Source organism: Saccharomyces kudriavzevii (genome assembly GCF_947243775.1).
Source record: "Saccharomyces kudriavzevii IFO 1802 strain IFO1802 genome assembly, chromosome: 8".
NCBI lineage: Eukaryota > Fungi > Ascomycota > Saccharomycetes > Saccharomycetales > Saccharomycetaceae > Saccharomyces > Saccharomyces kudriavzevii.
The window spans coordinates 192,140-219,922 of NC_079279.1; the positions used below are offsets into that span (position 1 = coordinate 192,140).

Below are 27,783 nucleotides of genomic sequence, written 5' to 3' on the forward strand. Positions count from 1 at the left end.
TATAATAAGTACGAGATATATTTTAGCTAAATTAGAACCAAGCTAGGAGGGATATCTTTCCCTTTTATATGATTCTGTTACTCTATATTGTATTGCTAGTCTTTTTTGCTGTAACGCCTTCAGCGGAAAAGCCGCAGCGCTCTTTTTGCTTCTAGAAGAAATGCCAGCAAAAGAATCTCCGAGTGACAGCAATAATGTCTTGTCTAATTAATCAGCAATAAGCCCAAAAAATCAGCTTGGACGGGAGGGCCAACTAATAATAAATGTCATCCATGTAAACCTATACACATACATAAAGAAAATAATACAAAAGTGTTTTAAATACAGATACGTACATACTCATATGCACGTATAGCGTCCAAATTTTTTGGTAAAGGGACCCTTTTCCTAGTTATAAAATGCATCATAGAAATCATTGAAGTTTGCCGTAGTAATACCTAGATTATCTGATTCCAGATCCTTGTCAATGATTATATTTTTCTGGAAAACCTCTCTTTCCATCAAGAAATCTGAAATCTCCTTAAATTTCAAATAGGTTCGGTTTAGTTCATTAATAGTGAACCTCAATAGAACGTTTTTGTTCTTCGCTGACTGATTGTAGTCTGAGACACCATTATTATTGGAGTTCCTGGCAAAATTTTGTTTTTTCTTGCTGAACCTAAGCATATATTTGATCAGATTCAGGGCCTTGTTGAAACTTTTGATGGATTCGAAGTTTCCGTTGGCATTCATTTCATTCCGTAAAAAGGATAGCATAATTTCTAATTTCTTTAAAATTTCCAAAATTTTATCATGAATCAATAGCAGTTGAACGTTAATTTCCTCATTTGAAAGGCTCTTATAAAAATCGTCATATAGTATTACTTCGCAACGCTGGAAAACGGCAAATGTTATCACTATGAAATTTTGCAAGATTTGGATAAATTGGTGCAAAAACAAGAATTCATTACCATTGGAATGGAAACAATTCTCACTTGAAAATGACTTTATCGATTTGATAGGGAAAATGAAACTAAACGACATAGAATAAAAAACGTGCATGGTGGAAATAATGTTCATTAGATTCTTCACACATTTTTCATAACTTGACGTTCTATTCCTTTTAGATGACTGCTGAGCCGTCATCGATAAGGATGCTTCATTTTGAATGAAAAGAAAAAAGTTTGTGTACACTATAGTATTGATAAAATTTAGAATATCTTTCCACTCTTTGCTGGCTTCGCTGATACCATGAGAACCTAGCAATTTCTTCACCCCTATGTTTAAGGTTTCTAGTAGACTTTCAACTTTGGCCAAGTCTAGTGGTAAATAGAAAGGAACATTTTGCAGAATATTTATCAATTTTGTTTGTGTCTCTAATAGTTTTAAATCGTTAGCAATTAGCGGTATATCGTTAATATCAATGGAAGAAGGTATTGGAGATAAATTTTCAGTAGCAGATATCATAAATGAGGATTGACCTAATAGTGAATGTCTTAAGTAATATATTTTCTTCAAAAAATGAAATAATTCGAAATCATTTATTTGGAAACTTAACAGACAATTTAAGTCTTCATCTAAATTTGATTTATGATCATCATGAATGTATAAATTCTCATAAAATTTCGCCATGGCAATAAACTTGATGGCCTCTTGGTCATAAGATTCCAGATCTATCAGTTTGATTTGGTTTCGAATCAAGTTTAGATTATTCATCAACGAGAAGACATAGGCGTTGACGACTTGTCCACTAAATAAAGTCTTTGAATCGTTCATCACCAACAGAACCACAGTCAATTGTCCCAGTTTAGACAACTGACGTAAGGGAAGATTATTTGTTGAGAATGAAGAATCCGAATCACTATTTGGGAAAGAATTATTAACAAAATCCAATAATTGGGATTTGTCGAAGATTGGTAAAAACCCCTCAAAGTTCAGATTCCCAACAAGTTCAGACTCAAGCGTCTTGATAATCTTCGCTTTCGATGGGAATTCAACTTTGCCAGTCTCCGTGAACTTTTGGTTATCATTGTCGACAGGGGCACTCACTTTGAATTGGTTGATATGGCAAATATCGTGCAGGATATTATAAAACTTAAAAAGGTAATTATCCCTCAGAATAATGAAGTTTCTGGTGAAAAGGGAGTTAGGAGTATCCTTCAGCGGTTTCACCTGGACCAAACTTTGTACATCCGTTATCGTTAAGGCTGTGAAGTATTTTTGGGACGACGAACGTGTCGCAGAGCTTGAATATTCAAACTCAGTCCCTTTACTGTTGACTGCACCTTTCTTGAAGGTACCACCTGTTTTGCTGATTTTGCTTCTGCCGGAACTATTCGTATTTGAGATTAATCTTTCTTTCAAACTTTTCAATTGCAAGTTTCGCAAGTCAATTAGTTTGTTTTTCAGGAAGTCTATTTCTTTGAGCAACACCTCTTCTTGAGTGAACGGGGAAGTCATTAGATCGAAAACTGCCGAGTCTTGATTCATACCAGCATTGAAAGAATATGCACTATCCGTGAAGTCAATATTTTGAGCGTTGACCAGTTGTAATCGCGTGTTGTACTCTCTAATTTGGTCCATGGAGGGTACATCAGGACTATCGCTTCTAACAATAACGCTGCCATGAACATTACTGTTGAGGTTATTACTACTTTGAAGTGGAGCAGTGTTATTGTTTGTACTAGTATTTTGATGGCTAGTGGTTTTGTTCCACTGGGCAGTAGTATCCGCAGCAGGGCTAAAGGTGAAGCTAGAAGCTTCTATCGACGTTTGCATGATCGGGTACTGGGTCTGAATCATTACGTTTTTCTGGTTTACACCGTTTCCCTGATTGAAATGGTTAGCACTTTGGCCACCTCCGTGCGAGGATATGCCGGACGCAGAGGGTATAGCGACCATCTTGCCGGGCCCATCTGGATAGAAACAGTCCGGTTTGTTATACTTAACACAATTTCCACATATCGGTTTTGCTCTGTCGCACCCGATCTTTCTCTTCCTGCACTGGGTGCAAGCAGGCGGCTTCCTCACTTTTCTCACTTGCATGTCCATCATGATTAAAAAGAAACAGCAACGCTAGAGCACTAGTCACAGCAGACAACGACAATACTCCTCTCGCAAACTGCTAAGATGCATTAAAATAACAACAACTTTCTTCTTGTTCGTCCTCTCTTTGCATCATTCCTGCAAAATATCACGTTGCACGAGCTGGGATGCATAAGTGCTAAACTCTATGAATGACACATGCCAAGGCCAAATTCATAGCAGGATTGGGATCTCCAGTCGGTTCATTGGCTGCTGTACTGAGATGTTTCCGTCGTCAATTGAGGGCCAGCCTCGATCAGTTCTGGATGTCCCTCCTGTAAGATAGTTTGTTGTTTTTGACGCTTGATTGCAATACGGTATCTTTAACTATTTTTATTATGTATAGGATTTGACTTCAGATGTGTATGTATGTATATTGTATTATGTTAATGTCTTGTATGGTCAAGAAGAGAGATTTGGTGTCCATTCGCCACAGTTTGCAATCTTCACCGTCTCCAGAGGCTTGTCTTTGGAATCCCTGGACACGTGCTGGACGTAATTGACAACATCCATACCATCCACGACCTGCCCAAAGACCACATGCTTGCCGTCGAGCCATGAGGCGTCGTCCGTAGTGGTGATGAAGAACTGAGATCCGTTGGTGTCCTTACCACGATTGGCCATCGACAGTCTACCCTTGCGGTCGTGCTTCAAAGTGAAGTTCTCGTCAGGGAAGGTATCTCCATAGATGGATTTACCACCAACGCCCGTCCCACGTGTGAAGTCGCCTCCCTGGACCATGAAGTTAGGGATCACTCTGTGGAAAGTGGACCCGATAAACCCCTTCTTCGAGTCGGTAGCAGTGCTTAGCTGGTAGAAGTTCTTGGCTGTCTTGGGACACACTTTTCCGTACAACCCAATTACGATTCTGCCAACCTTTTCTTCACCATGCTCAATGTCGAAAAACACCTTTTCCGTGAATACTTCGTCGCCTTCTTCTATCAAGACACCCACGTTAGATGCAATCACATTAACGCTAAACAGCAACAGCAACCAATACCACAAGCCGTTCCACTTCATTCTTGTTTTTGCTGTGCTCTCCTCCTTCTTGTTCTTCTCATTTGTGGAAGGGAACTTTTTATCGTTCGTATTTCAACTTTTGAGAAAAACAAACTTAGAAGCTCGTTTTGTGGGGGGGTTTTATAGCCTAACACTGTACAAAGATACATACAATTACCAATGAGCTCTCATATGTAGTTGGGGGTGGATCTGATGCTTGTGACCATCAGCTTGTCCAGCATTTCCGTAGTGATACCCGTGTTGCCATTACTGGCCCGACCGGCACCATTGTCTATGGTCTGCCCCCCCGTGCCCACAGTGTTGACGGTCATGTTGACGTTCGTAGTGGAGGGAATAGTAGTAATGTTGGCGCCACCGGTGGGTCGTACGCTGTTTTTATTGCTGCCTCCATTGGCATTATTGCCATTGGTGGCAGCAGTCGCGATAGTGCTGGTGTCTATGGGAACTTTGTAGTGTACGCCCTGGGAAGGTTGAAACTCGATTAGGTCGTACAGGCTTTCCAGTGTGCTGCTAAGATGATAGCTCGTGGACATCAGTCTACTCTGTACGATTTTGAAAATGGTTGGTGATTGGTAGACGTTGGCACCAATTATGTAATAGTCTTGTAGTGGGATGATCTTCGGTCCCCTGGAGCTCCCCGCACCAGTCTCGTTTACTCGTTTTTGTTTCTTGATAGTCCAAAAGTCGGGCTCTCTTACGCTACTCAGCACGTACTCTGTGCCACCCAATTTCATCAATTCTTCCTCTAGTTGCCTATACATAGGGTACTTGAAGAGAATTTGTTTTCTTGCCGGATCCACGTAGGCAAATTCGTCTTCCACGTTCCCATTCTTTCCATCCGATAGATTCATTATATTCTGTGACATATTTACACTGACATTAGGGTCATTCAACTGAGAAAATTGTCTTTGCATTTTGATCACCTGGTTATTCGACGTCTTGTCGAAGAATGGCGATTCCGCAAAATAATCCAGAACATTTTCGGTTCTTAGACCAAAAACCTGGATCCATTCCGGAGATTTCCATTGTAGTTCATCCAATGGTGTGACGTTCATTGTGAAAAATCCTGCTCTGCAATTCGGCTTTCAATTCTGTAGTTATAGTCTTTCTCGACTTTTCATAATTTTCCACTCATTTATAATACGCATATTATTACAAAAGAAAAAAAAGAAGAAATCATGTTGGAAGTCATACAGGTCTCTTCAAACAAAAACTATAAACGAAAAGAAAGGCCAGTCGGGCAGAACAAAAGGCGTGATCCAGTGCTCAGTTCATTATGATGTTTCTACGAACCAGTAACAAGTTTCCCTTGCTCCTAGGGAGGTCACTAGCCTCTCCCAAAATAGCATATCGGTTCAAGTCAGCCATCCCTAAATCAAACGAACAGATACCTGACGTCGACTCATTTCTGACCAAAATTGGTCGAAATTGTAATGAATTGAAGGACACTTTTGAAAATAATTGGAACAACCTGTTCCAATGGGATTCCAAGACATTGAAGGAAAAAGGCGTGAATATTCAACAAAGGAGATATATTCTAAACCAAGTTCAAAAATATCGCAACAATGAACCCATCCACGAGATCAAGCTGGGCAAAAAATCATTCTTTGGCGGTGAGAGGAAGAGAAAAGCATTTACTGCCAAATGGAAAGCTGAGAATAAGCAATAGATATCACGTTGTAAGCTTCAAACATATACATATATATATCTATATATATATATATATATACATGCTTTATCTACTTGTAAATATACACAAACCCATACTTATGACTATTAATGTATATATCTGTATAATACATTGATTGGGCTTTTCAAACCACATCATCAAAAAAATTGGAATGTAAAAATACGTTTTGAAGTTCGTAACAAATGGAAAAATTGACACATTTGTAAAAGGAAAGATGAGTGAATCAACAATGGCTGCGAGCACGAACGCCACAGATGGACAGTACTTGAGGCTGATTGAACTACTTGCAGACTACGATTCCACCTTAGAGCAACTCCAAAAGGGTTTTCAGGATGGGCATATCCATTTAAGCAGGTCAAACTACTATAATAAAGATTCTTTACGAGGGAATTATGGTAAAGACTATTGGGATAAAACGTATGCGGGCCAACTGATGGCAACAGTAGAAGACTCCAACTCGAAATCAGTGATAGACATTGTTAAAAGAAAAGTTCAAGAAAATGAAGAGACGAAAAAAGAAGAAGATAGTACATTGGTCCAAAGAAAGAAAGGCGCGAAATCAGAGGAGCAAAAACCCAAAGATCCCAAACTTAAACAGGATTACGACCCAATTTTAATGTTTGGCGGAGTGCTATCAGTACCTTCTTCACTAAGGCAATCGCAGACAAGCTTCAGAGGTTGCATCCCTCTGATGGTCCAATTAGTTAATTACAGAAACGAGATATTAACGCTAGTTAAGACATTGTCTGAGCAGAAATAATGAATCGAGAATATACTAAAAGAGATAATAATACATACGTGTATATTGAAGAAAGAATAATTAACTGTTAGAAGACTGCCGTAAATTGAAAATAAAAAGCCCATGGCTTGAAAGAAAAAAAAAGTAAGACCAAGTAAAAATCCAACACCAAAGAAGAAAACCGAACACCGTAATAATACAAAATATCATACCACATTGCGTAAAGAACGCAAAAAACAAAATTTGGAAGTAGATCAAAGAGGAAGAGCAATCAATTCAAGTATTTCGAGGGGTACTGGCTTCACTACACTGATAATAAAATTTCAGCACATCATCCACAGATATTCTGCTACCAGGCGAGTTTGGAGACGGGTCTACTACGGTATTACTCTCCAACTCGGGGGGGTGTACCGCACTTGAGTGCCTCGGTCTAAATTTGTTAGAGAACGATGAATCAGAAGGCGAAGAAGCATTAGTCTTGTCGCTCATGCCGTCCCCAAGAACCGAAGGGAATGTGTAATTTTTCAGGTCTTCCAAAGTCATTTCCAGTTCTGTTGGTGAGTTCACTTTCTTAGTGTTATTAGGGATATTATCGTCGTTACTATCATTACGGGAGTCCATAGTCGTGGCTATCGTGGAAGAAGACACTATCCTACTGGAATCATTCATCACTACGTTAGAGTATTTGGAAGAGACATTTGAGTCTGGTCGAGGCTGTGGTTCCAACGAAGTGAAATTGACCAATGATTCTACGTCATCGTCTTGTTCCTCTTCTTCATGATGCGGCCCAAAAGAATTGTCCTCCTTTTTGCCATTAGCATGCGAAATATGGTGAAAGCCGAATGGGGCAGATATATTGGATTGTTTCGAGGATTTGGTAGACCCATGTTTCATTGAGAGCAAATCCTTTTTCTTGAACATGCCCAAGAAATTTTTTTTTTTGGTGGTCAAAAACTTATGATTAGAGTTTATATTAGGGTTGATCGTCATATAATTGGGTAAGGGAGGCAATTTGATGTTGTTCTTGTTTGCCAAAGCAAGCTCTTCACTATCGACAAGAACAATCCCTAAGTCTTCGTCGGCGTCCTCATCGGAATTCGTGCTAGGCCCATTCATGAACCGTTGTCTCACCTGGAATCCATAAAGTTTTTCCATTTCTTCGTCCTCGTCGATCCAAATGGATTTCATTTGGGGAAGTTCCATCTGTTGCTGCCATTTCTCTTCAGTCATCCCTTCAAATTTATGACACGATTTGATGAGCGAGTGTTCTAAGCAAATAGTAAACAAATAAACAATAACAGTAACTTTTTTTAGAGAAAACAAATAAACAATAACAGTAACTTTTTTTAGAGAAAACAAATTAGCGATAGCTTGTACAATGATAAATTGAGTGTAGTACACTTTTAAAATCTGAACACAGAGTACAATTTACTAGATATAATGTAGAGGAGCAGGCCGTTAAACTTCAAATTGTCTACCCTTCCTATGAAAATCGTCGAAAAATTTCTTTGTCTTCTTTCCCTTATTGTTGTCTTTTCGCGAATTCGCGTCGCGATCCGTGGAACGTGATGATAATACTGATGTCTATATAGCAGTAGTATGTATTTCATTTTCATCTATATGTTGTGTGTGAGAGTTTTTGTACAGGTTCATGGCTTGTGCCTCTTGGCGGCATGGCCCAGTTGCTCAGGATCCATAGTTCTTTTCACCAACTTTACGGTCTGGTTGTCGTCAATTCCTTGTACGTCATTAACCACGTCGTTGTCGTCTTCCTCACCACCGCCAGCAACAATGGTCTGCTTGTGGCTCTTGTTTCTTAGGCGACCGTTGAGCAGGACTAATGAGGCCAGATCTCCCATGGCCTTGGAACATTTGTCGCTCGGAAGACCCAAATTCTTAATTAGACTTGTAACTCCCAATATATTGCGGCACTCTAGCGGTGACATGGCACCACTACCGATGACAATGCCTCTAAATCTCGAACTCCTGATGACACTTCTCACATTCGATACAAACTGCCTCCGAGATTGTACGTCACGCAACGCATAGCCGTAAACAATTTCTAGTTTCACTCCTCTGTTTACACAACTACATATGCTTTTGTGCTTAAGGAAAGTGGGCAGCCGTGAACCGTACTGGAAAGTTAGCAGATCAATATCCAGGTTGGTGGTTGACAGAGTAAGGCCCTTTTCGCTGATTGGCAATGCAGCCACAACATCAAAGGCCTGGCTTATCTTGGAGAGAGACTGTCCCTTTGATGGGTCGTCAATGATTAAAGTGATCCTGCTATACAATTTTAGCCCCGTTCGAGCCATCAATTCCCCAAACCTTTTCTTGATATCGATAGGATTCAGCATCTTGACATCATTAGGAAATTTCTCACTGTGGCTCACGGTAAAATTTATGGCGATGTGTGTATATCCCAACGTATGCAATGTAGTTAATGTCTTTGTCAAATTGTTGATTGCCTGAGGAGTCACTTTCTCCATGTAGCTGCTCTGTGGCCATGGCACGTTCAGATCGACCAACATTCTTGGCTTTATAACGCTCTGTATGTTGCTTTTTGCACCTCTTCAAGTTTACATATTCCCCCACTGAAAGATGAAATTTTTTCATTTCTGCGAGGCAAAAACACGGCATCGCTCATTGAATTTTCATCCTTTTTGCTAGCAATAGCGAAATTCAAGGGAGAGAGATTTGACAAACTAGTTTCAGTTCAAATTCTAGCGGGCCTACCCAAGTAAATCATCGAGAGTGTATATTTATCAATATTTATATATGTATATTATTTTTCTCACTCCTTTCTCCAATCTCCGTTAATGCTCCTGGACCTGTTCAATGCCAATCTTAAATCAGCCAATTCCTTTATAGTCTTATTAACTTTGCAAGAGTTAGGATCTAGGTTCAGGTTGGAAGCCAATCTAACTACATAACCATTGATATACTCAATTTCAATGTCTCTTAGGAACAAAGTGTCTTGTCTCATTGAACTACTGTTTTTAGAATTGATATCACAACCAATTCTAGTGACTTCAGAAACCATGTTACTGGTAGTTAACACTGCGTTGATGTCCATGTCTGGGTATTCTTTATTACCATTAAATTTTTCTTGGTATTCGAACAATGGTTTATAAGCGACTCTCAATATTTGTAGGCATTCATCAATAATAGATGTGAAAACAGGACCGCAGCTGTCTATCATTTCCCCATTGACACAGTCAAGAATAGCAGTGATTGGATTCATGCACGCATTAACTAAAAATTTGAATAGTTGTCCAGACAGCATCTCTTGGTAGGTGGAGTGCTCTATGCCAAATTCTTTCGCAAATGTAGGTTCTGTCAACAATTCTACCAACGAATTATTTGCTGCATCATCTGCAACTACTGATCTCTTTTGAATCATTTGTTCGTCCGTCCAAGGCAACCTGGCAACCTTCATGCCAGCCCATCCGGCGTGATTGAAAATACCTGCTTTATCTTGATAAACACCATGAGAGATGACACCTTGGAACAAACGAGGTCTATTTTTTGCATCTGTAAAAATCTCTTCCTTCAACAGCTCTAAAACCCCCAATCCATTTTGAATCAGTATCAAGTTTGTGTTTTCATTAATGTAGGGTAAATAGGGAGTTAGTGCTTCTTTCGTCTGATAAGTCTTTGTAGTAACGACTAGGTTGGAAATGGGTTTCTTGGAGAAAGTTTCAGGGCATTCGCTCCTCTCAACTGGATATGACAACAGTGGTGAGCCTTCCAAATAAAGCTTACGAATAGAAACCTTATTACCGCTTGTCCTTTGAAATTGTGCAAGTCTTTCCTGTGATCTAAATAATGGCACAACGAGGGCATTGGTAAATCTTAAGAGATCTATTGCCAAAACGGTGCCCATGGCACCCAACCCAAGGATATGAATAGTGGTTCTATGTGAGGCAGTCATGTTATGATAGTTTTACTGTATATATTTTGTCTAGTTATTATCAGTTTCCACTGATCAGATCAATTGATAGTACACGAAGTATACTTCGTTTTTATTCTAAGTTTATTAGGCAGAGTAGCGGCAGTTCAGCACGATAAGCTTTCTCGAGAAACCGTTAGCGGCCGCCAATCTCGAAAAAAAAAAATGAACAATAGCAAAGTTGAAATTATGCACTTGAATGAAATGCCACTCTTTTGGTTAATTGCTCATTAAACTATGAAATTCTGCGTTGTCTCTTCTTGATCTAATATTATATATTCTTTTTTTTAAAGACTTTATAGTTCCATCATGTATTTATTCTTCTATATACATATATTTATATACCGTGTCCTGGCGCGTTCTATAATTCACCCTTAACAGCATTGCTGGATTTCAAATCTCTAGCGGTAACCCTTAGAGCACCGTCTTTGTTGATATTAAAAGTAATTTCAATCCCATTAACGTTCTTAATACCTAATTCCATCAACTTGGTACCCAAAGTGTATAGCTTTTCTCTGACGACTTCAGGTTCATCGTCGGACCATTCACTTTCATCGCCTTCTTCATCATTTTCTTCCTTTGGAGCTGGTTCCAAAGTCTTTTCTTCAACGTGGTGGTCACCCTCGTAAACACCAATCAAGAAGTCACCCTTAGCTTGTTTCAAAGTTACTTTCTTTTGTACTGGAAACGAAGTTTCGGCCAGTAATACTGGATGGAATTCGCCCTTGGCACCAACCAAACCAATGGCCTTATTTAGATGTGGGGTATTGATGATGACTGGTTGTAAAGCTTCAGCTAGCTCGCCAGCATCGTAATCGCTGATTAATCTAGCTTGCAAAGCCGCACCAGATGCAGCCAACTCGTTTGGATTGTTAGAAGCATTCTTGTTTTGTGGACCAAGAATTTTGACGGATTCTGGTAATGTGCATTCCAAATTGTTGGCCAATTTTGGAGTAAATGAAACACCACCAGTCAAAAGGACAGCATCGATGTCCAACGGATCTAATTCAGCCTTGGCGATGACTGAATCGATGAAGGAGGAAAACTGAGCGAAGACTTTGTTAGCCACTAATTCGTATCTCATTCTGTTGATGGAAGCATGATAATCAAAACCGTCAGCCAAAGAATCGATGGAAATAGTGGCCGAAGTGGCGTTGGATAAAGTCTTCTTAGTGATAGAAGAGTTAGCCTTTAATTTGGCCAAAGATCTAGCATTCTTTCTTGGATTGGCTTGGTACTTCTTTTGGAATTCACTGGCAAAATATTCAACCAATTCAGTATCCAGATTGTCACCACCTAAGTTGAGGTCATGGAAAGTGGCTAAAATAGTGTAAATGCCATTACGAACGGCAATAACAGCGGCATCGGATCTAATACCACCGAAGTCAGCAACGACAACGTTAACATCCTTATGGAATGGGAATTGTTCAGCATGGGCCAATAAAGCGGCAGATGGTTCGTTAATAGATTGAACAACTTTTAAGCCAATCTTGGCGGCAGATGCCTTCAGGGCACCTTTTTGTTCTTCAGTGAAGTTTGTTGGAACGGTTAAAACGGCTTCCTTGACGGTAGAACCAATGTAATCTTCAGCAGCCAACTTTAATCTGTTCAGATGTCTGGAAACAACTTCATCAACGGTGAGTTTCTCCTCCTTACCTTCACCTCTTGAGATGACAAACCCAACTTTACCGTCAACCTCAACGGCTGGGGCACCATTAGCACACTTGCTAACATCGCATTTATCGAATGGTAAACCAATAAAGTCACGGAAGTTGATGATAGTGTTGTTAGGATTTCTGATTAATTGCTGCAGAGCCTGGCCACCGTGGTATTCATCTTCACCGACGTAGGACAGAACGGATGGAATGGCACGCTCACCATCTGGGTTCGCAATAACATCTACATCATTTTTTGGGTTAATGTAGGCAATGGAAGAAGAGGTGTTACCAAAGGTGATTCCGATCACAGGAGAAGACATCTTGTTCGTATTTCTAGTTGTGGCTGAGGTAGTGAACACCACAACATACCCACTGAAAGCTTAAAACGTGCTATTCACGCAAGTCGACTACTATATATTTCAGATATTATCTGACCTCATCATCTCTCGGAAAAAATTTCACATCGCATTTGACGAACGGAAATGTTGAAAAGAAAAAACGTGTATAGTGATCATTATATCGTATTTTTACCCGTCGAACCCTAAATGCTTTTTATTTACGCGAAATGAGTTATGAATGGCTCGAGAAACAAAAGAGAAACAAGTTGGAAATGGTACATCATTTTTCCGGCTAAAATGATCAATAATGTGATTTTACACTTATGCTTCTATGTATACATACATATATACGTTCATATCTAAATTAGAATTGGCATTTTGGTTGAAAAAGGGGGGGGGGGGAAATGGATTGAATATGTTCACAAAGTTCACCTTTCTCCCATGTCCATATTTTCTCTTGTCATCATTCTTCCTCTTCTTCCCTTCCCTCTGGCAATCTTTTCCTTGTTTCTTCTGTTCATTTCCATAACAACTTCCCCATTGGCTTTGTCGACAGAGTCCCTCAGGGTCAATATAATACTTTTGTCCACATTTTCCTTCGGTAGTTTCCTACCCAAGACTTCTTCGATTCTTAAGATCAATTCCAGATCGTATTGTGATACCAGCGAAATGGATTTCCCTGATCTACCAGCTCTCGCTGTTCTCCCCACACGGTGAATGTAGGATTTGGAATCCACAGGAATATCGTAGTTGACAACTATGTCCACGGATGGAATATCTAGCCCTCTAGCGGCGACATCTGTAGCGACAAGAATAGACCTTTTACCTGCCTTAAATAGATCTAGAGCCCCCATTCTTTGGTTTTGATTCAAATCACCGTGCAGTGCAGTAGCACTGAACTCCAGTAAGTTGCATAATCCTGACAGTCTTTCAGCATTTGCCTTTGTTCTTGTGAAAATAATCATCGTCTTGCCAATGGACTCATTTAATAAGTATATTAGGTACGTGTTCTTAAGACCACCTGGAACAACCATCAGTGCCTGTACTAATGTATCAACGGTTTGATACTTATTTGATACTGCACATTTCACAGGATTTGTCAAACTCGCTCTTTGTAATTTATCAATCTTGGAAGTCATAGTGGCAGAGAAAAGATATGTGGTTCTTTCTTGGGTTGGAATAATCTTCAAAATTCTATCCAGAACAGGTCCAAATTCCATATCTAACAACCTATCTGCCTCATCCATAACCAGAAATTTCAGCTTCCTCAGTGAAAACCCCTTGGTATTCTCCAGATGATCCATTAACCTACCTGGTGTAGCAATTATGATATGCGGCTTTCTCATCAAGTCTCTAGCCTGGTCCATCATATTCATACCACCCACAATACATGTTGATCTCACACCCATCAGAGACCCTAACGAATCAAAAGCCTCTTTAATTTGTTGCGCCAATTCCCTTGTTGGAGCAAGAATACACGCATAGTATGGCTCCTGGTCATGCCATAAGCGGTTCAAAATGGGAATGGCGAATGCGGCAGTCTTACCGGAACCTGTTTGTGCAAGACCGATTATATCATGACCTTTTAGCGCTGGAGGAATTGATTTGGACTGAATTGGTGTGGGCTTAGAATAATTCAGGTTTTTACAGGCTTGAATCAACTCGGGAACTAAATTTAGTTCATTAAAGGACTCAAAAGATTCCCCTTCATTCGCATTGTCATTTTCGGCTGTCGCAGAGCCTTTAGATTTACTTGTTGATTTCGAACTTTTTTTGTTTTCAGCAGTAGAATCTTTTTCAGAACTAGATTCCGAATCACTTTCATTTTCTGCTTCTATACGCTTCTTCTGGTTCTCTAGAGCTTTTGCTCTAATCTTTTCGGCCAAAGAAGTTAATTCATTAGCAGTTTTCTTTTCCTTTTTCTTTTCAATCTTAGACATCTTTAAAATTTTGTTTGGTAGGCGCTCCTGTCAAACAGCAATATGTACTCTTTCTAAATGTGTTGTATTCAAATCCAAATCTATTCCCATTATTCTGAAATGCTCATCGATTGAGTTAAATTTTTCATTTCCTATCGCCTCAAACGAAAGTGAAATTTTTCAGTAAAAAAATAAATGAAAAAGAAGCTCATCTCATCGCGACGTTCGTTCGATATCAACTGTCGAGTGAGAAAGATTTCTATTCGTGAAGATAAAATACTCCCAGAAGAACAATCAGATAATCTAGCATATAGAAATATCGGTATTATAAGATGGCCAAAAGGAGACAAAAAAAAAGAACTCATGCACAGATCACACCTGAGCAGGAACAAGGTATTCCAAAGTCAATGGTCATCAGAGTGGGTCAAACTTCCTTGGCCAACCACTCTCTGAATCAATTAGTAAAGGATTTCCGTCAAATTATGCAGCCACACACAGCTATAAAATTGAAAGAGCGCAAATCCAATAAGCTGAAGGATTTCGTTGTTATGTGTGGTCCGCTGGGTGTTACTCATCTTTTCATGTTTACCCAATCTGAAAAGACAGGTAACGTTTCACTAAAGATAGCGAGAACTCCACAGGGTCCTACCGTCACTTTTCAAGTATTGGACTACTCTCTGGGTAGAGACATTAAGAAATTTTTGAAGAGGCCAAAATCGTTAAATAATGATGATGTATTAAATCCACCGCTATTAGTCTTGAATGGGTTTTCCGCAGCCAAGAAATCTGGCGAATATGATCAGGACGTGAACGTAGAGAAGGTTATTGTTTCCATGTTCCAAAACATTTTTCCACCTTTAAATCCAGCAAGAACTTCATTAAACTCCATCAAACGTGTATTTATGATCAATAAAGACAGAGAAACGGGAGAAATATCTATGCGTCATTACTTCATAGACATCAGAGAAGTCGAGATCTCTAGAAATCTAAAAAGACTTTACAGAGCAAAGAACAATTTGAGTAAAACGGTGCCGAATTTACATCGAAAAGAAGACATCTCCTCATTGATCCTAGACCACGACTTGGGCGCCTACACATCAGAATCAGAGATTGATGATGACGCTATTGTGAGAGTGGTTGACAATCAAGATGTGAAGGCGAAACATGCTCAAAATTCAAAATCACAAAAGGAACCAGTCGAGAAAACGGATGTTGAAGAACACGATAAGGAAGCGGAAGACGAAGATGTGGAAATGGAGGAGCCTAAACGTCCAGAACTTTCTCAACCAACACCACGTAAGAAGGCTATCAAACTGACTGAATTAGGCCCAAGATTAACCCTGAAACTAATCAAGATAGAGGAAGGTATTTGTTCAGGTAAGGTGTTACATCACGAATTTGTTCAAAAATCAAGCGAAGAAATCAGAGCTTTGGAGAAGAGACACGCTGCGAAGATGAGGCTCAAGGAGCAAAGAAAGAAGGAACAAGAAGAAAACATCGCGAAAAAGAAGGTTGTCAAAGATGCCAAAAAGCAACGTAAGTTGGAAAGAAGAAAGGCTAGAGCAGCAGAAGAGGGCGAAGGTGAAAATAAGAGTGATGCTATGAGCGATGATGAGTCTTCCTCCAGTGAAGATGAACATTATAGTGATGTACCTGAGGACCTAGATAGTGATTTATTTAGCGAAGTTGAATAGGTAAGTTTTTGGTACCAAAAATTTAGTATCAAAGCTGTCATTTTTTTTGTTGGCACGTATACTTCTCTACTTTAGATAACTTGCATACTTAATACAAAAATTCTATAAAACACAAATCCTCTCTCTGTCTTCACGTTTTACGTCTCAGGGAAGACATTTAGGATGAGTAAAAAAAAAAGATTCAATTTTGCCCTTTGAGGTGCTGTTGTTACACCTAGGCGTGACTGTGATGGTTAAGAGAAAAGCACTTTATCCAAAGGTTCACATATCAGCATGAAATCTAGAACATGGATTTTCAAGGATTTCTTGTCGAGGCACCGAGTTAAGGCGTTTGATAGTTTACTTTCGAAAAGGCTCCCTCCATCGAATGCGACGAAGCATCTTCAGGTGGGCGAGCATTTCCTTTTCTTTCCGCCACCATTTGAGGAACTGGGTAAAGACGGCTATTTTGACTATCAAAATCCTGCTTCACTGCTGGAAAACGCTAACTTACGTTATCGTAGAAGGCTTTGGGGGCAAGGTGAGCTTATTCAGTATATGCCCATCAAGTTAGACAAAGAGTACACATGCCACGAATCAATAAAATACATAAAGCGGCTTCGAGATGAACATATCGTCTGTATTGAAAGGACTGTTTTGCAAGACCACCCTGAAAATGGGCTTAGCAAAAGTAACGTCTGTTTGCTGGAAAGAAGAGTCTTAATTTACACCAATTCATTAGCCAACAAGACTGCAGCAGAGGTCCCCGCAAATAAGGAAGACTATAAAATTTTGAAAAGTTTGACTATTACTGATATGGATATTGTAACGTATGGGCAGTTATCTTTGAATCCGCATCGAATTCATTGGGACAAAGAATATTGCCGCCAGGTTGAGGGGTACGAAGATATCATCATGCAGGGTCCTTTTTCCGTGCAATTGTTACAGAAGTGCATCCAACCATTTTTGAAAAAGCCAATTACTCAATTGCGGTACCGTAATTTGAATTATATATACCCAAGGACAACTTTGAACGTATGCCAGTCTTTGAATTTTTCGACTAATAAGCATAAATTCCAAATTAGGGACCTACAAAAAACAAATATAGTTTATTTGACAGCGGAAGTCACCTGTTAGAAACAAGGAAGGCATTTCTTCAGCGTCAGACAATTTTGTTGCTTCTTACAACTATACATTACGATTGCTGAACAATATAAGGTCACGAACGAGATGACAATACTGTCTCGCCATCACCAGGTTGACGGTAAACGCATTACGGAAGGAGCTGGGAAAAAAAAAAGATAAAAAGTAAAGTGAAAAATTATATGTAAGGAATATTTCCCTTTCTACTCAAAGCACTTTTATTAATTGCTTCCGAAGCAAACCGCATAGCAAAAAGAATATTTTGCTAAATTAACCTTCACACAAGTCATTGGGAATGTCCGATATCAACGAAAAGCTGCCAGAGTTATTGCAAGACGCTGTCTTGAAAGCGTCTGTTCCAATCCCAGATGACTTCGTTAAAGTCCAAGGTATCGACTATTCAAAACCTGAGGCCACTGATATGAGAGCGACTGACTTGATTGAAGCTATGAAGACCATGGGATTTCAGGCAAGCTCTGTGGGTACTGCTTGTGAGATTATTGACAGCATGAGATCATGGAGAGGTAAGCATATTGACGAATTGGATGACCATGAAAAGAAAGGTTGTTTCGATGAAGAGGGTTACCAAAAGACGACTATCTTCATGGGTTACACTTCCAACCTGATCAGTTCTGGTGTGCGTGAAACTTTGCGTTATTTAGTTCAACACAAGATGGTTGATGCTGTCGTCACTTCAGCTGGTGGTGTGGAAGAAGATCTGATCAAATGTCTTGCTCCAACTTATTTAGGTGAATTCGCTTTGAAGGGTAAGTCCCTGCGTGATCAAGGTATGAATCGTATTGGTAATCTACTGGTTCCAAATGATAACTACTGTAAGTTTGAAGAATGGATTGTTCCAATCTTGGATAAGATGTTGGAAGAACAAGATGAATACGTCAAAAAACACGGCGTTGACTGTTTGGAAGCAAACCAAGATGTAGACTCGCCAATCTGGACCCCATCTAAGATGATCGATCGTTTCGGTAAGGAAATCAATGACGAATCTTCCGTTTTGTACTGGGCCCATAAGAACAAAATCCCAATATTTTGTCCATCTTTGACTGATGGTTCCATCGGTGACATGTTGTTTTTCCATACTTTCAAAGCATCGCCAAAACAACTGAGAGTTGACATTGTGGGAGATATCCGTAAAATTAACTCCATGTCTATGGCTGCTTACAGAGCCGGTATGATCATCTTGGGTGGCGGTTTGATTAAGCATCATATTGCAAATGCCTGTTTGATGAGAAACGGTGCTGATTACGCCGTTTACATCAATACTGGTCAAGAATACGATGGTTCTGATGCAGGTGCTAGACCCGATGAAGCTGTTTCTTGGGGTAAGATTAAGGCAGAAGCCAAATCTGTCAAACTTTTTGCTGATGTTACCACTGTTCTTCCATTGATTGTTGCTGCTACTTTTGCTAGTGGTAAGCCAATCAAAAAAACTAAGAATTGATGAAAATTTGGATGAAAAGAATAAAATTTGTATTATTTCTGTTTTTTTTTTTAAAGAGAATTGTTTTAAATAGAGATAAATTGAAAACATGAGTATATTTATATTGTCAAATAGTAATGATTTTGATGTTTGGGATAAAATCGACTTGATTACATTTCTGTGTGTGCTTAGCAGCTATACGCGGCTATATATATATATATATATTCATATATTTGTTGGCGCGTGTGCGGGTACGTGTGTGCTTATCATTCTATTTTTCAATTCCCATTACCTCTCATTTTTTCGGCGGTTAAAATATCACTGCCAATGGATTCCATGACATTTCTCTCGATCAATTCACCTATATTTGGGTAGACCATACTGGCTTCGTAGGCGCTCACTACACGTTGTTGAGTAATGCCAATTTCACAGAACGCCAAGGCCTTGATTACATTTGCATATCGGCAAATCGTTTGTCGTATGCTGTTCGATATGGAGGGGTCATTTTCGTCTGAATATATTTGCCATGAGGACTCTTCTTCTAGTCTTGTTATGGAGGGATTAAACGATACTGCACCGGTTGGGCCCGACGATTTATTCGAAGTATTGTTATTAGCGGTGGGCGCATCTCTTGTCAGGTCCATCTGAGACGTTTTCCTCAGCCATATATAACCATTGACCCCGAGAACTACGGTTATGTTGCCGGGCAAATTATGGGTGTGGTTTTTGGCTCTAACGATAAGAGAGCTGGGAACTTGGCAAAACATACCGTTTCTCAGCTTCCCATACTTTAGGGACCTCGTATGCAAGGAGGCACTACCATCCTGAAATAATGACTGTACTTCCGCATTTAGTAGGTCACCCTCTTTTAGGAAGCTCCTCATTTGCAATTCATCACTTTCAGATTTTCTCCTCAAGATACCACCAGGTAAATTAACAGATCCTAACATAAGTACGGCGTGTTGCTTACCGCCAATATCTACCTTCCATCTTTTGTTACCCACTTCGGCAATTCTTCCAACAACGTGGTCACCAGTCTCTGGAGCATAGCGACCCTTCAATGGAATAACCGAAAGCAGTCTGTTGACACGAGAGACAGTACCAGCAACAGAGGAATAGGTCATATTGTCGAGGAAATACGTACCATGGCCTCTCATCCAAATGGGATCGTCCGTGATCAGTTCACCTGGTGTCACAATCTGAGAGTCAGACGAATCTTTGGAACGTGAGTTTACATCCGGCAAGTATATATCCTGTTCATCATCTTCGTCATCCGATATTCCTGTGCTGCCGTATGACAGGTTGGATGAGTTTTGAAAGGCACCGTTCCGCTTAGTGACTGTGATAACTTCAGACATGTTTGACTACTCTTTGTGTTACTGAGAAGGCGGATTCCTGTTGCTTTTAAAAGAAAAGATATATTCCTCAGATTTGGTTTTATTCTCTTTTTTATTTTTTTTCGAGCTCATCGCTCAATTCTGTATTGCGAAGAAGGAAAAAAAAAGCAGGAAAAAAAATAAAGACCCTCTCTCTAGTGGAAAACTACTATTATTTATGTTAGTTGGAATTGGATTGGTAATACTCTTTCTATGCATGAAAATCGCATTACCGGTGTTCCAAAGACTTAATAGATTGACCAGTTCGTGCAAGATGTCAGGAGTGTTCCCATACAACCCGCCCGTAAATCGCGAAATGCGAGAGTTGGACAGGTCATTTTTCATTACCAAGATCCCAATGTGTGCAGTGAGGTTCTCCGAACCCAAAAACATCAGTGTCTTTTCCAAGAACTTCAAAGATTGCATCTTGAGGGTCCCACGTATCCCACACGTTGTGAAATTGAACGCTGCCAGGCCCGCGGAGGAGCCCACAAGCGGCCAGAATAAGAAGATGAAGACCATGGGTAGCGACAATGCCATGACAACGAAAGGGGTGCTACTGCACCAATCAATCCATAGCGTGGAAGATGCGAATACAAAGTTGCCCCAGGACGCCCTAACGTTCCTCGAAGAGAACGGAGGGGAGATCGTCGCGCATGAATACGTGTTGGACTACGGCTTCTGGAAGGCAGAGGAGATCCTTCGAGCAGTGCTGCCAGAAGAGTTCCTAGAAGAGGTCCCAACGGGGTTCACGATCACAGGTCACATTGCGCATTTGAACCTGCGCGGCGAGTTCAAGCCGTTCGGCTCCCTCATCGGACAAGTCATCCTGGACAAGAACAACAAGATCGAATGCGTCGTGGACAAAGTCAGTTCCATTGCCACAAAGTTCAGGACGTTCCCGATGAAGGTTATCGCCGGAAAAAGCGACAGTTTGGTTGTGGAGCAGAAGGAATCCAACTGCACCTTCAAGTTCGACTTTAGCAAGGTGTACTGGAACTCCAGACTGCACACAGAGCACGAAAGACTGGTCAAACAGTACTTCCAGCCAGGCCAAGTCGTCTGTGACGTCTTCGCCGGCGTGGGGCCCTTTGCCCTACCCGCGGGCAAGAAAGACGTCATAGTGCTGGCCAACGACCTGAACCCGGAGAGTTACAAGTACTTGCAAGATAATATTGCCCTAAACAAGGTTACGAAGACCGTCAAGTCCTTCAACTTGGATGGCGCCGAGTTCATCCGCCAGTCACCACAGCTATTACAACAGTGGATCCAGCACGAAGAGGGCGGTAAGATCAAGATTCCTCTCCCCGTGAAGAAACGCCACAGGTCCCAGCAACAGCAGGAACTACAGCCACCGCAACCACGCTTCAAAGAGGTGGCAATTCCGTCACATATCAGTCATTATGTCATGAATCTACCAGACAGCGCCATTTCATTTCTGGGGAACTTCCGTGGCATTTTCGCCACACCCACCAACGCTGCCTCCGACAGCGTCGAAATGCCCTGGGTGCACGTGCACTGCTTCGAAAAGTACCCGCCTGGCCAACCTGTCACCGAACACGAACTGCACGCGCGAGTGCATGCGCGTATTATTGCCGCCCTCCACGTCACGGTGGACGAGCTCCCATTGGAGGCGGTCTCGTTGCATTTAGTGCGCAAAGTTGCGCCCACCAAACCGATGTATTGCGCTAGTTTCCAGCTTCCGCCCACCGTGTGAAGCGACTTTGTAGTCACAGGTTGCCGCAGGAGGAAAAAGAAACGGGATGACTAACACCTTTATCTTCGAGAAGGCGCGGGGCTGACAGGGCAACGCGCGATGCGTCATACCATTTGAGTGCGACCCGACCCGTCTTTTGTTATATAATAAGGAAGTAGGAATTAGAAGATGGGAGAAAGATACCGTCGCGTAAATGTGTTTAACTTGTTATATTTCCCCTGAAGTTTTTTTTCTTTTTCTCAGACCTGTAACAACGCGGTAGCTGGAGGGATATATATATATATTCTTGGCAACCCTGGTTGTTACTCAAATAGAAAGAAAAAAGGCAAGCTTCTTCCTACTTATTATCTCGCATATCCACTCGCATATAGCATTCGCATACATTTTATCATTTGTTTTTTTTCATTTTCTTAGGTTAGGTATCATACAGTTACAATAATGCACTCTTCCGCCTTCTAAGTTTTTCTTTCATTAGGGATGCGCGCGACAGAAGAAGACATATACAATAATAGAATCAATCGAGATTTTGTTGTAAAGTGTAAACATTATAGAAAGGAAAAAATAAACACTAAAATAAAATAAAAAAAAATAATAAATTAAGATTAAAATTAAACTAAATTGAATTATGTATGGAAATCACAGATTCACTCCAGATTCCAGAGAATTCGATGCCGGCGCCAAAAGTAAGGACTTTTCCACTAGCAATAATCCCTATCAGACTCCCCCCTCGGAGACTAACAGCACTTATCCTCAGACAAACTCCATCAAAAGGAAGACAAATCTAGCACTTACCATCTCAGCATTTTTGTCTGATATCAGTCGGCCCCTCTCAAACGGCAAGATCAACAACTCCCCCCAAAACATCCTGAAATTTTTGAATGAAGTATTTAAGAGATCAAAATGTAGCAAGGAAAATGCTATCTTGGCTACTTTCTACTTTCAAAGGATTTACCGCTCTCGCGCGCAAAACGAGTCCTCATTGCCCGAATTTTCGCGCTGTTCCAAGAGGATATTCCTTTGCTGCCTTATTTTATCACATAAGTTTTTGAACGACAACACCTACTCGATGAAAAACTGGCAAATCATAAGCGGGCTGCACGCCAAGGACCTGTCTCTCATGGAAAGGTGGTGTCTCGGCAAGCTCAACTACGAGCTCGCCATTCCATGCAGCGATCTTCTGCTATGGGAGACAAACACTTTGATGAAGAGAGCAAGTATGGCAAAGAGGCCCGGAGACGCTGATCATGATTTTGATGCTCATCCTAGAAAACTGATCAAATCTTGTTAGGATTACGTCATGTATCGTCTATAATGTTTTTTTTATGCAGAGAAAGCTTCAATCAATATATTGAATTCAAATGCTGATTTTTCCAGAAATAAATCTGTGTTACCCTCCGGTGCGCTTTTAAAAAAATAGCACCGGAAAAAAAGAAATGCGAATTCTGTGGATCGAACACAGGACCTCCAGATTACTTGACCGAAGTTTTTTCTTCAGTCTGGCGCTCTCCCAACTGAGCTAAATCCGCTCAATGTTTGTTGAAAACATGATGATAACCAAACCTCGAACCCGCTAAGATCCATCCCGCCCTAAAGAGTCGATATCAAGCAGCATATGTAAATATTAGTCTCTCGGACCCATAAGGTAGAACTAAATGCATACAGGTAGAACAACCAGATTTTTTGTGTAGATCTGAACCTCCTTTGGCCTTTTGGTGGGTACATTCGCTACGTGACAGATGACGCCAAAAAGTGGTTACTCACCTGGCTGTACGTGAAGAAATTTATCCTGATTTCATCTTTTATTTCGTTTTACGTATCAAGCGGTTTTTTTTCTTAGTCACATCGTTACGAATACGAGGCTCAGGTATAAGGAAAAGCCGCTGACGCAGCGGTGATCGGCTGTATCTGGTAACAGTTTTTGGTACCCTGTTTTCTGTCAAAGCAAATAGTACTTGTCGGTTTATCATTGTCCCAACAGGTAAATATAGTAACCGGCTGAGATGTCACATTTCATACCAAGGCGTACTTCGTACATTTAGCACTGACATCGTAGCTGCTATAGATTGAAGGAATGGTAGACGAGTTGTTCGGACGGTAGGTGCGGTTGATTGTGGATTTCTATATTCTCGCGGAAAACTTCTAGCATATCCTATATAACTGACACTATTGCCGTTGATAAGAATGGAATCTCAACTATCACAACATTCACATTTATCTTTTATAATGATAGGTTGCTCCTAGCTTGTTCTGGAGGCAACCGAACGGTTTACAAATTTTTTGGCACCAACTTTCTTTTCATCTTGATATGACGGTTGTTCCTGGTCGCTTATCTTTCCTTGATCATGCCGTGTGGCATTGTCATGGCAATTTTAAGTATTTTTAGCCTGGGTCAGCCACGGGATAAAATAAAGCTTATTTTATGGGCACCTATGAACCTTCTATATATCCTATTGTACATTTATAAAGTTAGAAAAAGCATTTTCCACAAGATCAACAGCACAGGAACCAGCGCTCTGAACCGGTTTCGCGTTATCCTTCTTCACGCTCAGTTACCGTACCATAATTGTATATATATAGTCATAGTCTCGACAACTCTTCTCTTCTTTCCCTTCCAGCAGTGAAAGGTGACATCCTCCGGTCTCAATTTCTCTGTTTCCTCTTCTCCTCTTGTCTTATCCGTGCTCAGATTGCTTCTCACTAACATATTTTCAAGATTTGGTATCTGCGGAAACTTTTCGTTTAGAATCGTTTAGCTGAAAAGTTTTTATATCGGTTTATTTACAGATGTACACATTTTCACAAAAATTAATACATGTCCTTAGGATTTAATAAAGCCATTGAGAACGGTTTCCCCCCATCGATGTACTGCTAGTGTCTCTCCAATAATCTTACCAATAATCGTCTCAATAAAGAAAGTACACAGCAAATGACAGAATTTTATTCCGAGAGAATTGGTCTGCCAAAGACAGATCCACGTCTTTGGAGATTAAGAACTGATGAGTTGGGACGAGAAAGTTGGGAATACTTAACTCCTGAACAAGCGGCCAATGAGCCGCCCTCTACTTTCACACAATGGCTTCTTCAAGACCCTAACTTTTCTCAGCCTCAGCCAGGAAGAAATAAGCATTCACCAGACTTTTCGGCTTTCGATGCATGTCATAACGGTGCTTCTTTTTTCCAACTTTTACAAGACCCCAAGTCGGGCATCTTTCCATGCCAATATAAGGGGCCCATGTTCTTGACAATCGGTTATGTTGCCGTAAATTATATCGCCGGCGTCCAAATTCCTGAACATGAAAGAATAGAGATCATCAGATACATCGTTAACACAGCACATCCGGTCGATGGTGGTTGGGGATTACACTCCGTCGACAAGTCCACCGTTTTTGGAACTGTATTGAATTATGTTATCTTACGTCTGTTGGGGCTGCCCAAAGACCATCCTGTTTGTACTAAGGCAAGAGGTACTTTATTAAGATTGGGTGGTGCTATTGGCTCTCCACACTGGGGAAAAATTTGGTTGAGCGCATTAAATCTGTATAAATGGGAAGGTGTGAACCCCGCCCCTCCTGAAACTTGGTTACTTCCATATTCACTGCCCATGCATCCAGGAAGATGGTGGGTGCATACTAGAGGAGTTTATATTCCAGTCAGTTATTTGTCATTAGTAAAATTCAGTTGCCCCATGACTCCTCTTCTTGAAGAAATAAGGAAAGAAATTTATACCAAACCATTCGATAAGATTGACTTTTCTAATCATAGAAACACTGTATGCGGGGTGGATTTGTATTATCCACATTCTAGGACTCTGGATATTGCAAATAATTTCGTTGTATTTTACGAAAAATACCTGAGAAATAGATTCATTTACTCCCTATCTAAGAGAAAAGTTTATGATTTGATCAAAACCGAAATTGAGAACACAGATTCTTTATGTATAGCCCCTGTTAATCAAGCATTTTGCGCTCTTGTTACTTTTATTGAGGAAGGCGTAGATTCTCAAGCGTTCAAAAAATTTCAGTATAGATTCAAAGATGCATTGTTCCATGGTCCACAAGGTATGACCATCATGGGAACCAACGGTGTGCAAACTTGGGACTGTGCGTTTGCCATTCAATATTTTTTCATTGCTGGTCTAGCAGAAAGACCTGAGTTTTACAATACAATTGTCTCTGCCTATAAATTTTTGTGTCGTGCTCAATTTGACACTGAATGTGTCCCTGGTAGTTTTAGGGAAAAAAGAAAAGGTTCCTGGGGGTTCTCGACAAAGACACAAGGTTATACGGTTGCTGATTGTACTGCAGAATCAATTAAGGCAATTATCATGGTGAAAAACTCTCCTGTCTTTAGTGAAGTACATCATCTAATAACTAGTGAACGTTTGTTTGAAGGTATTGATGTATTATTGAGCTTACAAAACGTTGGGTCTTTCGAGTATGGCTCCTTCGCTACCTATGAAAAAATCAAAGCGCCATTAGCGATGGAGATTTTGAATCCAGCTGAAGTTTTCGGTAACATAATGGTAGAATACCCATACGTGGAATGTACTGATTCGTCCGTTCTTGGGCTGACCTACTTTCATAAATTCTTTGACTATAAAAAGGAGGAAATACGTAGGCGCATCAGAATTGCTATTGAGTACATTAAGAGAGCTCAATCACCAGACGGAAGTTGGTACGGAAGTTGGGGTATCTGTTTCACCTATGCCGGGATGTTTGCCATGGAAGCGCTGCACACTGTGGGAGAAAACTATGAAAATTCCTCCACTGTTAGAAAAGGTTGTGACTTCTTGGTGAGTAAACAGATGAAGGACGGTGGCTGGGGTGAATCGATGAAGTCTAGTGAGTTGCACAGTTATGTGGATAGTGGAAAATCGCTAGTTGTTCAAAGTGCATGGGCACTAATCGCACTTTTTTTTGCTGAATATCCGAACAAAGAGGTCATTGATCGTGGTATTGAGCTTTTAAAAAATAGACAAGAAGAATCCGGGGAATGGAAGTTTGAGAGTGTAGAGGGTGTTTTTAACCATTCCTGTGCAATTGAATACCCAAGTTATAGATTTTTGTTTCCCATCAAGGCATTAGGTATGTATGCCAAGGCATATGAACAACCCGGGCTTTGAATTTTATTTATAAATATTATAAGAGGCTACAATGATGAGATTGTAGTATATTTATTCGTATTTCTAGTCAGACATAGGTGAAGCAACTTAGTTTGCAAACTCCCAGCGATCTTCTGATATTTGGTAATATTACGATGATGTAGTATAGCGAAAAATGTATTATCCTTTGACACGGTTTTGCTTTTTTTTCATATTCTTTTTTTCAACTAGGCGAAAAAAGAAAAAAAATTTCAGGTCGAGTATATCACTCTTTTATGATGCATGTTAGCTGTAAAGTATTCACTGTTGCTGAAGAATACAGTCTAACAAACTAATATAAACCTCTGAATCAAAATGCATTTGATGTACACCTTAGGGCCAGATGGCAAAAGAATTTACACACTGGATAAGGTCACCGAAACCGGTGAAATTACAAAGTCTGCTCACCCAGCCAGATTTTCTCCAGATGACAAATATTCAAGACAAAGAGTAACTTTAAAGAAGAGATTCGGTTTGGTGCCAGGCCAATAAATGTGGGAAGTTCAAGGGAATTCTGTATAATACGTTTTTATGGTTAGTATGACCGAATAGTGGAGACGTTTCTTCTTTCAATTTGGATCTGTTAGCCCTACATAAATTTGATAAGTTTTTAGGTGATAAATACTAATATTAGTCGATCAATTTTTCTTTTATGTCCTAGTCTCAAGAAAGCAGCGCCACTTTTCCTTGTTGAGTCGATTTAGTTTTTTTTTGCATAATAGGACTTTCGTCTAAGAAAGAAAAGCAACTTCTCACAGTTGTTACAGGGTGGCGTTCCATGTTATTACGATGCATTGCGATTTGGAAGAAAGGTCATCCGTCCACTGTAACAGTCAAAAAAATCATATCTTGGGCGCAACTTCAGAGCCGCATCCGGTTGAGTTCGACCTTGAGTCTTCTGGAGGGCCAATTCAAAA

At 40.3% G+C, this 27,783-nt stretch overlaps 18 protein-coding genes and 1 non-coding gene across 19 annotated transcripts; 9 read left to right on the forward strand and 10 right to left on the reverse strand.

Annotated features, from left to right (window-relative positions):
- Positions 1 to 387: 387 nt before the first annotated feature.
- On the reverse strand, positions 388 to 3,033 carry RSC30 (Rsc30p; the record flags this gene model as incomplete). Its single annotated transcript, XM_056228430.1, has 1 exon — positions 388 to 3,033. The coding sequence occupies one exon, from the start codon at positions 3,031 to 3,033 to the stop codon at positions 388 to 390; it is 2,646 nt and encodes an 881-aa protein (XP_056088152.1).
- Positions 3,034 to 3,465: 432 nt separating this feature from the next.
- CPR2 (peptidylprolyl isomerase CPR2) lies at positions 3,466 to 4,083 on the reverse strand (the record flags this gene model as incomplete). Its single annotated transcript, XM_056228431.1, has 1 exon — positions 3,466 to 4,083. One exon carries the CDS (start codon positions 4,081 to 4,083, stop codon positions 3,466 to 3,468), a length of 618 nt encoding a protein of 205 aa, XP_056088153.1.
- Positions 4,084 to 4,250: 167 nt separating this feature from the next.
- MED6 (mediator complex subunit MED6) lies at positions 4,251 to 5,138 on the reverse strand (the record flags this gene model as incomplete). The annotated part of the gene is made up of 1 exon (XM_056228432.1): positions 4,251 to 5,138. The coding sequence occupies one exon, from the start codon at positions 5,136 to 5,138 to the stop codon at positions 4,251 to 4,253; it is 888 nt and encodes a 295-aa protein (XP_056088154.1).
- A 221-nt stretch (positions 5,139 to 5,359) lies between these two features.
- Positions 5,360 to 5,752, forward strand: FYV4 (mitochondrial 37S ribosomal protein mS41; the record flags this gene model as incomplete). The annotated part of the gene is made up of 1 exon (XM_056228433.1): positions 5,360 to 5,752. The coding sequence occupies one exon, from the start codon at positions 5,360 to 5,362 to the stop codon at positions 5,750 to 5,752; it is 393 nt and encodes a 130-aa protein (XP_056088155.1).
- Positions 5,753 to 5,987: 235 nt separating this feature from the next.
- VMA22 (Vma22p) lies at positions 5,988 to 6,533 on the forward strand (the record flags this gene model as incomplete). The annotated part of the gene is made up of 1 exon (XM_056228434.1): positions 5,988 to 6,533. One exon carries the CDS (start codon positions 5,988 to 5,990, stop codon positions 6,531 to 6,533), a length of 546 nt encoding a protein of 181 aa, XP_056088156.1.
- Positions 6,534 to 6,788: 255 nt separating this feature from the next.
- On the reverse strand, positions 6,789 to 7,742 carry GIC1 (Gic1p; the record flags this gene model as incomplete). Its single annotated transcript, XM_056228435.1, has 1 exon — positions 6,789 to 7,742. The coding sequence occupies one exon, from the start codon at positions 7,740 to 7,742 to the stop codon at positions 6,789 to 6,791; it is 954 nt and encodes a 317-aa protein (XP_056088157.1).
- A 419-nt stretch (positions 7,743 to 8,161) lies between these two features.
- RPP1 (RNA-binding RNA processing protein RPP1) lies at positions 8,162 to 9,043 on the reverse strand (the record flags this gene model as incomplete). The annotated part of the gene is made up of 1 exon (XM_056228436.1): positions 8,162 to 9,043. The coding sequence occupies one exon, from the start codon at positions 9,041 to 9,043 to the stop codon at positions 8,162 to 8,164; it is 882 nt and encodes a 293-aa protein (XP_056088158.1).
- A 263-nt stretch (positions 9,044 to 9,306) lies between these two features.
- Positions 9,307 to 10,446, reverse strand: PAN5 (2-dehydropantoate 2-reductase PAN5; the record flags this gene model as incomplete). The annotated part of the gene is made up of 1 exon (XM_056228438.1): positions 9,307 to 10,446. The coding sequence occupies one exon, from the start codon at positions 10,444 to 10,446 to the stop codon at positions 9,307 to 9,309; it is 1,140 nt and encodes a 379-aa protein (XP_056088159.1).
- A 379-nt stretch (positions 10,447 to 10,825) lies between these two features.
- On the reverse strand, positions 10,826 to 12,442 carry SSZ1 (ribosome-associated complex protein SSZ1; the record flags this gene model as incomplete). The annotated part of the gene is made up of 1 exon (XM_056228439.1): positions 10,826 to 12,442. One exon carries the CDS (start codon positions 12,440 to 12,442, stop codon positions 10,826 to 10,828), a length of 1,617 nt encoding a protein of 538 aa, XP_056088160.1.
- Positions 12,443 to 12,888: 446 nt separating this feature from the next.
- On the reverse strand, positions 12,889 to 14,400 carry RRP3 (RNA-dependent ATPase RRP3; the record flags this gene model as incomplete). Its single annotated transcript, XM_056228440.1, has 1 exon — positions 12,889 to 14,400. One exon carries the CDS (start codon positions 14,398 to 14,400, stop codon positions 12,889 to 12,891), a length of 1,512 nt encoding a protein of 503 aa, XP_056088161.1.
- Positions 14,401 to 14,711: 311 nt separating this feature from the next.
- On the forward strand, positions 14,712 to 16,073 carry SSF1 (rRNA-binding ribosome biosynthesis protein; the record flags this gene model as incomplete). Its single annotated transcript, XM_056228441.1, has 1 exon — positions 14,712 to 16,073. The coding sequence occupies one exon, from the start codon at positions 14,712 to 14,714 to the stop codon at positions 16,071 to 16,073; it is 1,362 nt and encodes a 453-aa protein (XP_056088162.1).
- Positions 16,074 to 16,346: 273 nt separating this feature from the next.
- HTD2 (hydroxyacyl-thioester dehydratase HTD2) lies at positions 16,347 to 17,189 on the forward strand (the record flags this gene model as incomplete). Its single annotated transcript, XM_056228442.1, has 1 exon — positions 16,347 to 17,189. One exon carries the CDS (start codon positions 16,347 to 16,349, stop codon positions 17,187 to 17,189), a length of 843 nt encoding a protein of 280 aa, XP_056088163.1.
- Positions 17,190 to 17,490: 301 nt separating this feature from the next.
- DYS1 (deoxyhypusine synthase) lies at positions 17,491 to 18,654 on the forward strand (the record flags this gene model as incomplete). The annotated part of the gene is made up of 1 exon (XM_056228443.1): positions 17,491 to 18,654. The coding sequence occupies one exon, from the start codon at positions 17,491 to 17,493 to the stop codon at positions 18,652 to 18,654; it is 1,164 nt and encodes a 387-aa protein (XP_056088164.1).
- A 257-nt stretch (positions 18,655 to 18,911) lies between these two features.
- Positions 18,912 to 19,991, reverse strand: RRP4 (exosome non-catalytic core subunit RRP4; the record flags this gene model as incomplete). The annotated part of the gene is made up of 1 exon (XM_056228444.1): positions 18,912 to 19,991. The coding sequence occupies one exon, from the start codon at positions 19,989 to 19,991 to the stop codon at positions 18,912 to 18,914; it is 1,080 nt and encodes a 359-aa protein (XP_056088165.1).
- Positions 19,992 to 20,187: 196 nt separating this feature from the next.
- On the forward strand, positions 20,188 to 21,726 carry TRM5 (tRNA (guanine) methyltransferase; the record flags this gene model as incomplete). The annotated part of the gene is made up of 1 exon (XM_056228445.1): positions 20,188 to 21,726. One exon carries the CDS (start codon positions 20,188 to 20,190, stop codon positions 21,724 to 21,726), a length of 1,539 nt encoding a protein of 512 aa, XP_056088166.1.
- Positions 21,727 to 22,351: 625 nt separating this feature from the next.
- PCL5 (Pcl5p) lies at positions 22,352 to 23,014 on the forward strand (the record flags this gene model as incomplete). The annotated part of the gene is made up of 1 exon (XM_056228446.1): positions 22,352 to 23,014. The coding sequence occupies one exon, from the start codon at positions 22,352 to 22,354 to the stop codon at positions 23,012 to 23,014; it is 663 nt and encodes a 220-aa protein (XP_056088167.1).
- A 146-nt stretch (positions 23,015 to 23,160) lies between these two features.
- Skdi_8.trna7F lies at positions 23,161 to 23,252 on the reverse strand. The gene is given in 2 exon segments: positions 23,161 to 23,196; positions 23,216 to 23,252. It is a non-coding gene; the product is annotated as a tRNA-Phe (tRNA).
- A 1,400-nt stretch (positions 23,253 to 24,652) lies between these two features.
- On the forward strand, positions 24,653 to 26,848 carry ERG7 (lanosterol synthase ERG7; the record flags this gene model as incomplete). The annotated part of the gene is made up of 1 exon (XM_056228447.1): positions 24,653 to 26,848. One exon carries the CDS (start codon positions 24,653 to 24,655, stop codon positions 26,846 to 26,848), a length of 2,196 nt encoding a protein of 731 aa, XP_056088168.1.
- Positions 26,849 to 27,181: 333 nt separating this feature from the next.
- Positions 27,182 to 27,358, forward strand: NOP10 (snoRNP complex protein NOP10; the record flags this gene model as incomplete). The annotated part of the gene is made up of 1 exon (XM_056228449.1): positions 27,182 to 27,358. The coding sequence occupies one exon, from the start codon at positions 27,182 to 27,184 to the stop codon at positions 27,356 to 27,358; it is 177 nt and encodes a 58-aa protein (XP_056088169.1).
- Between the last annotated feature and the right edge of the window lie 425 nt (positions 27,359 to 27,783).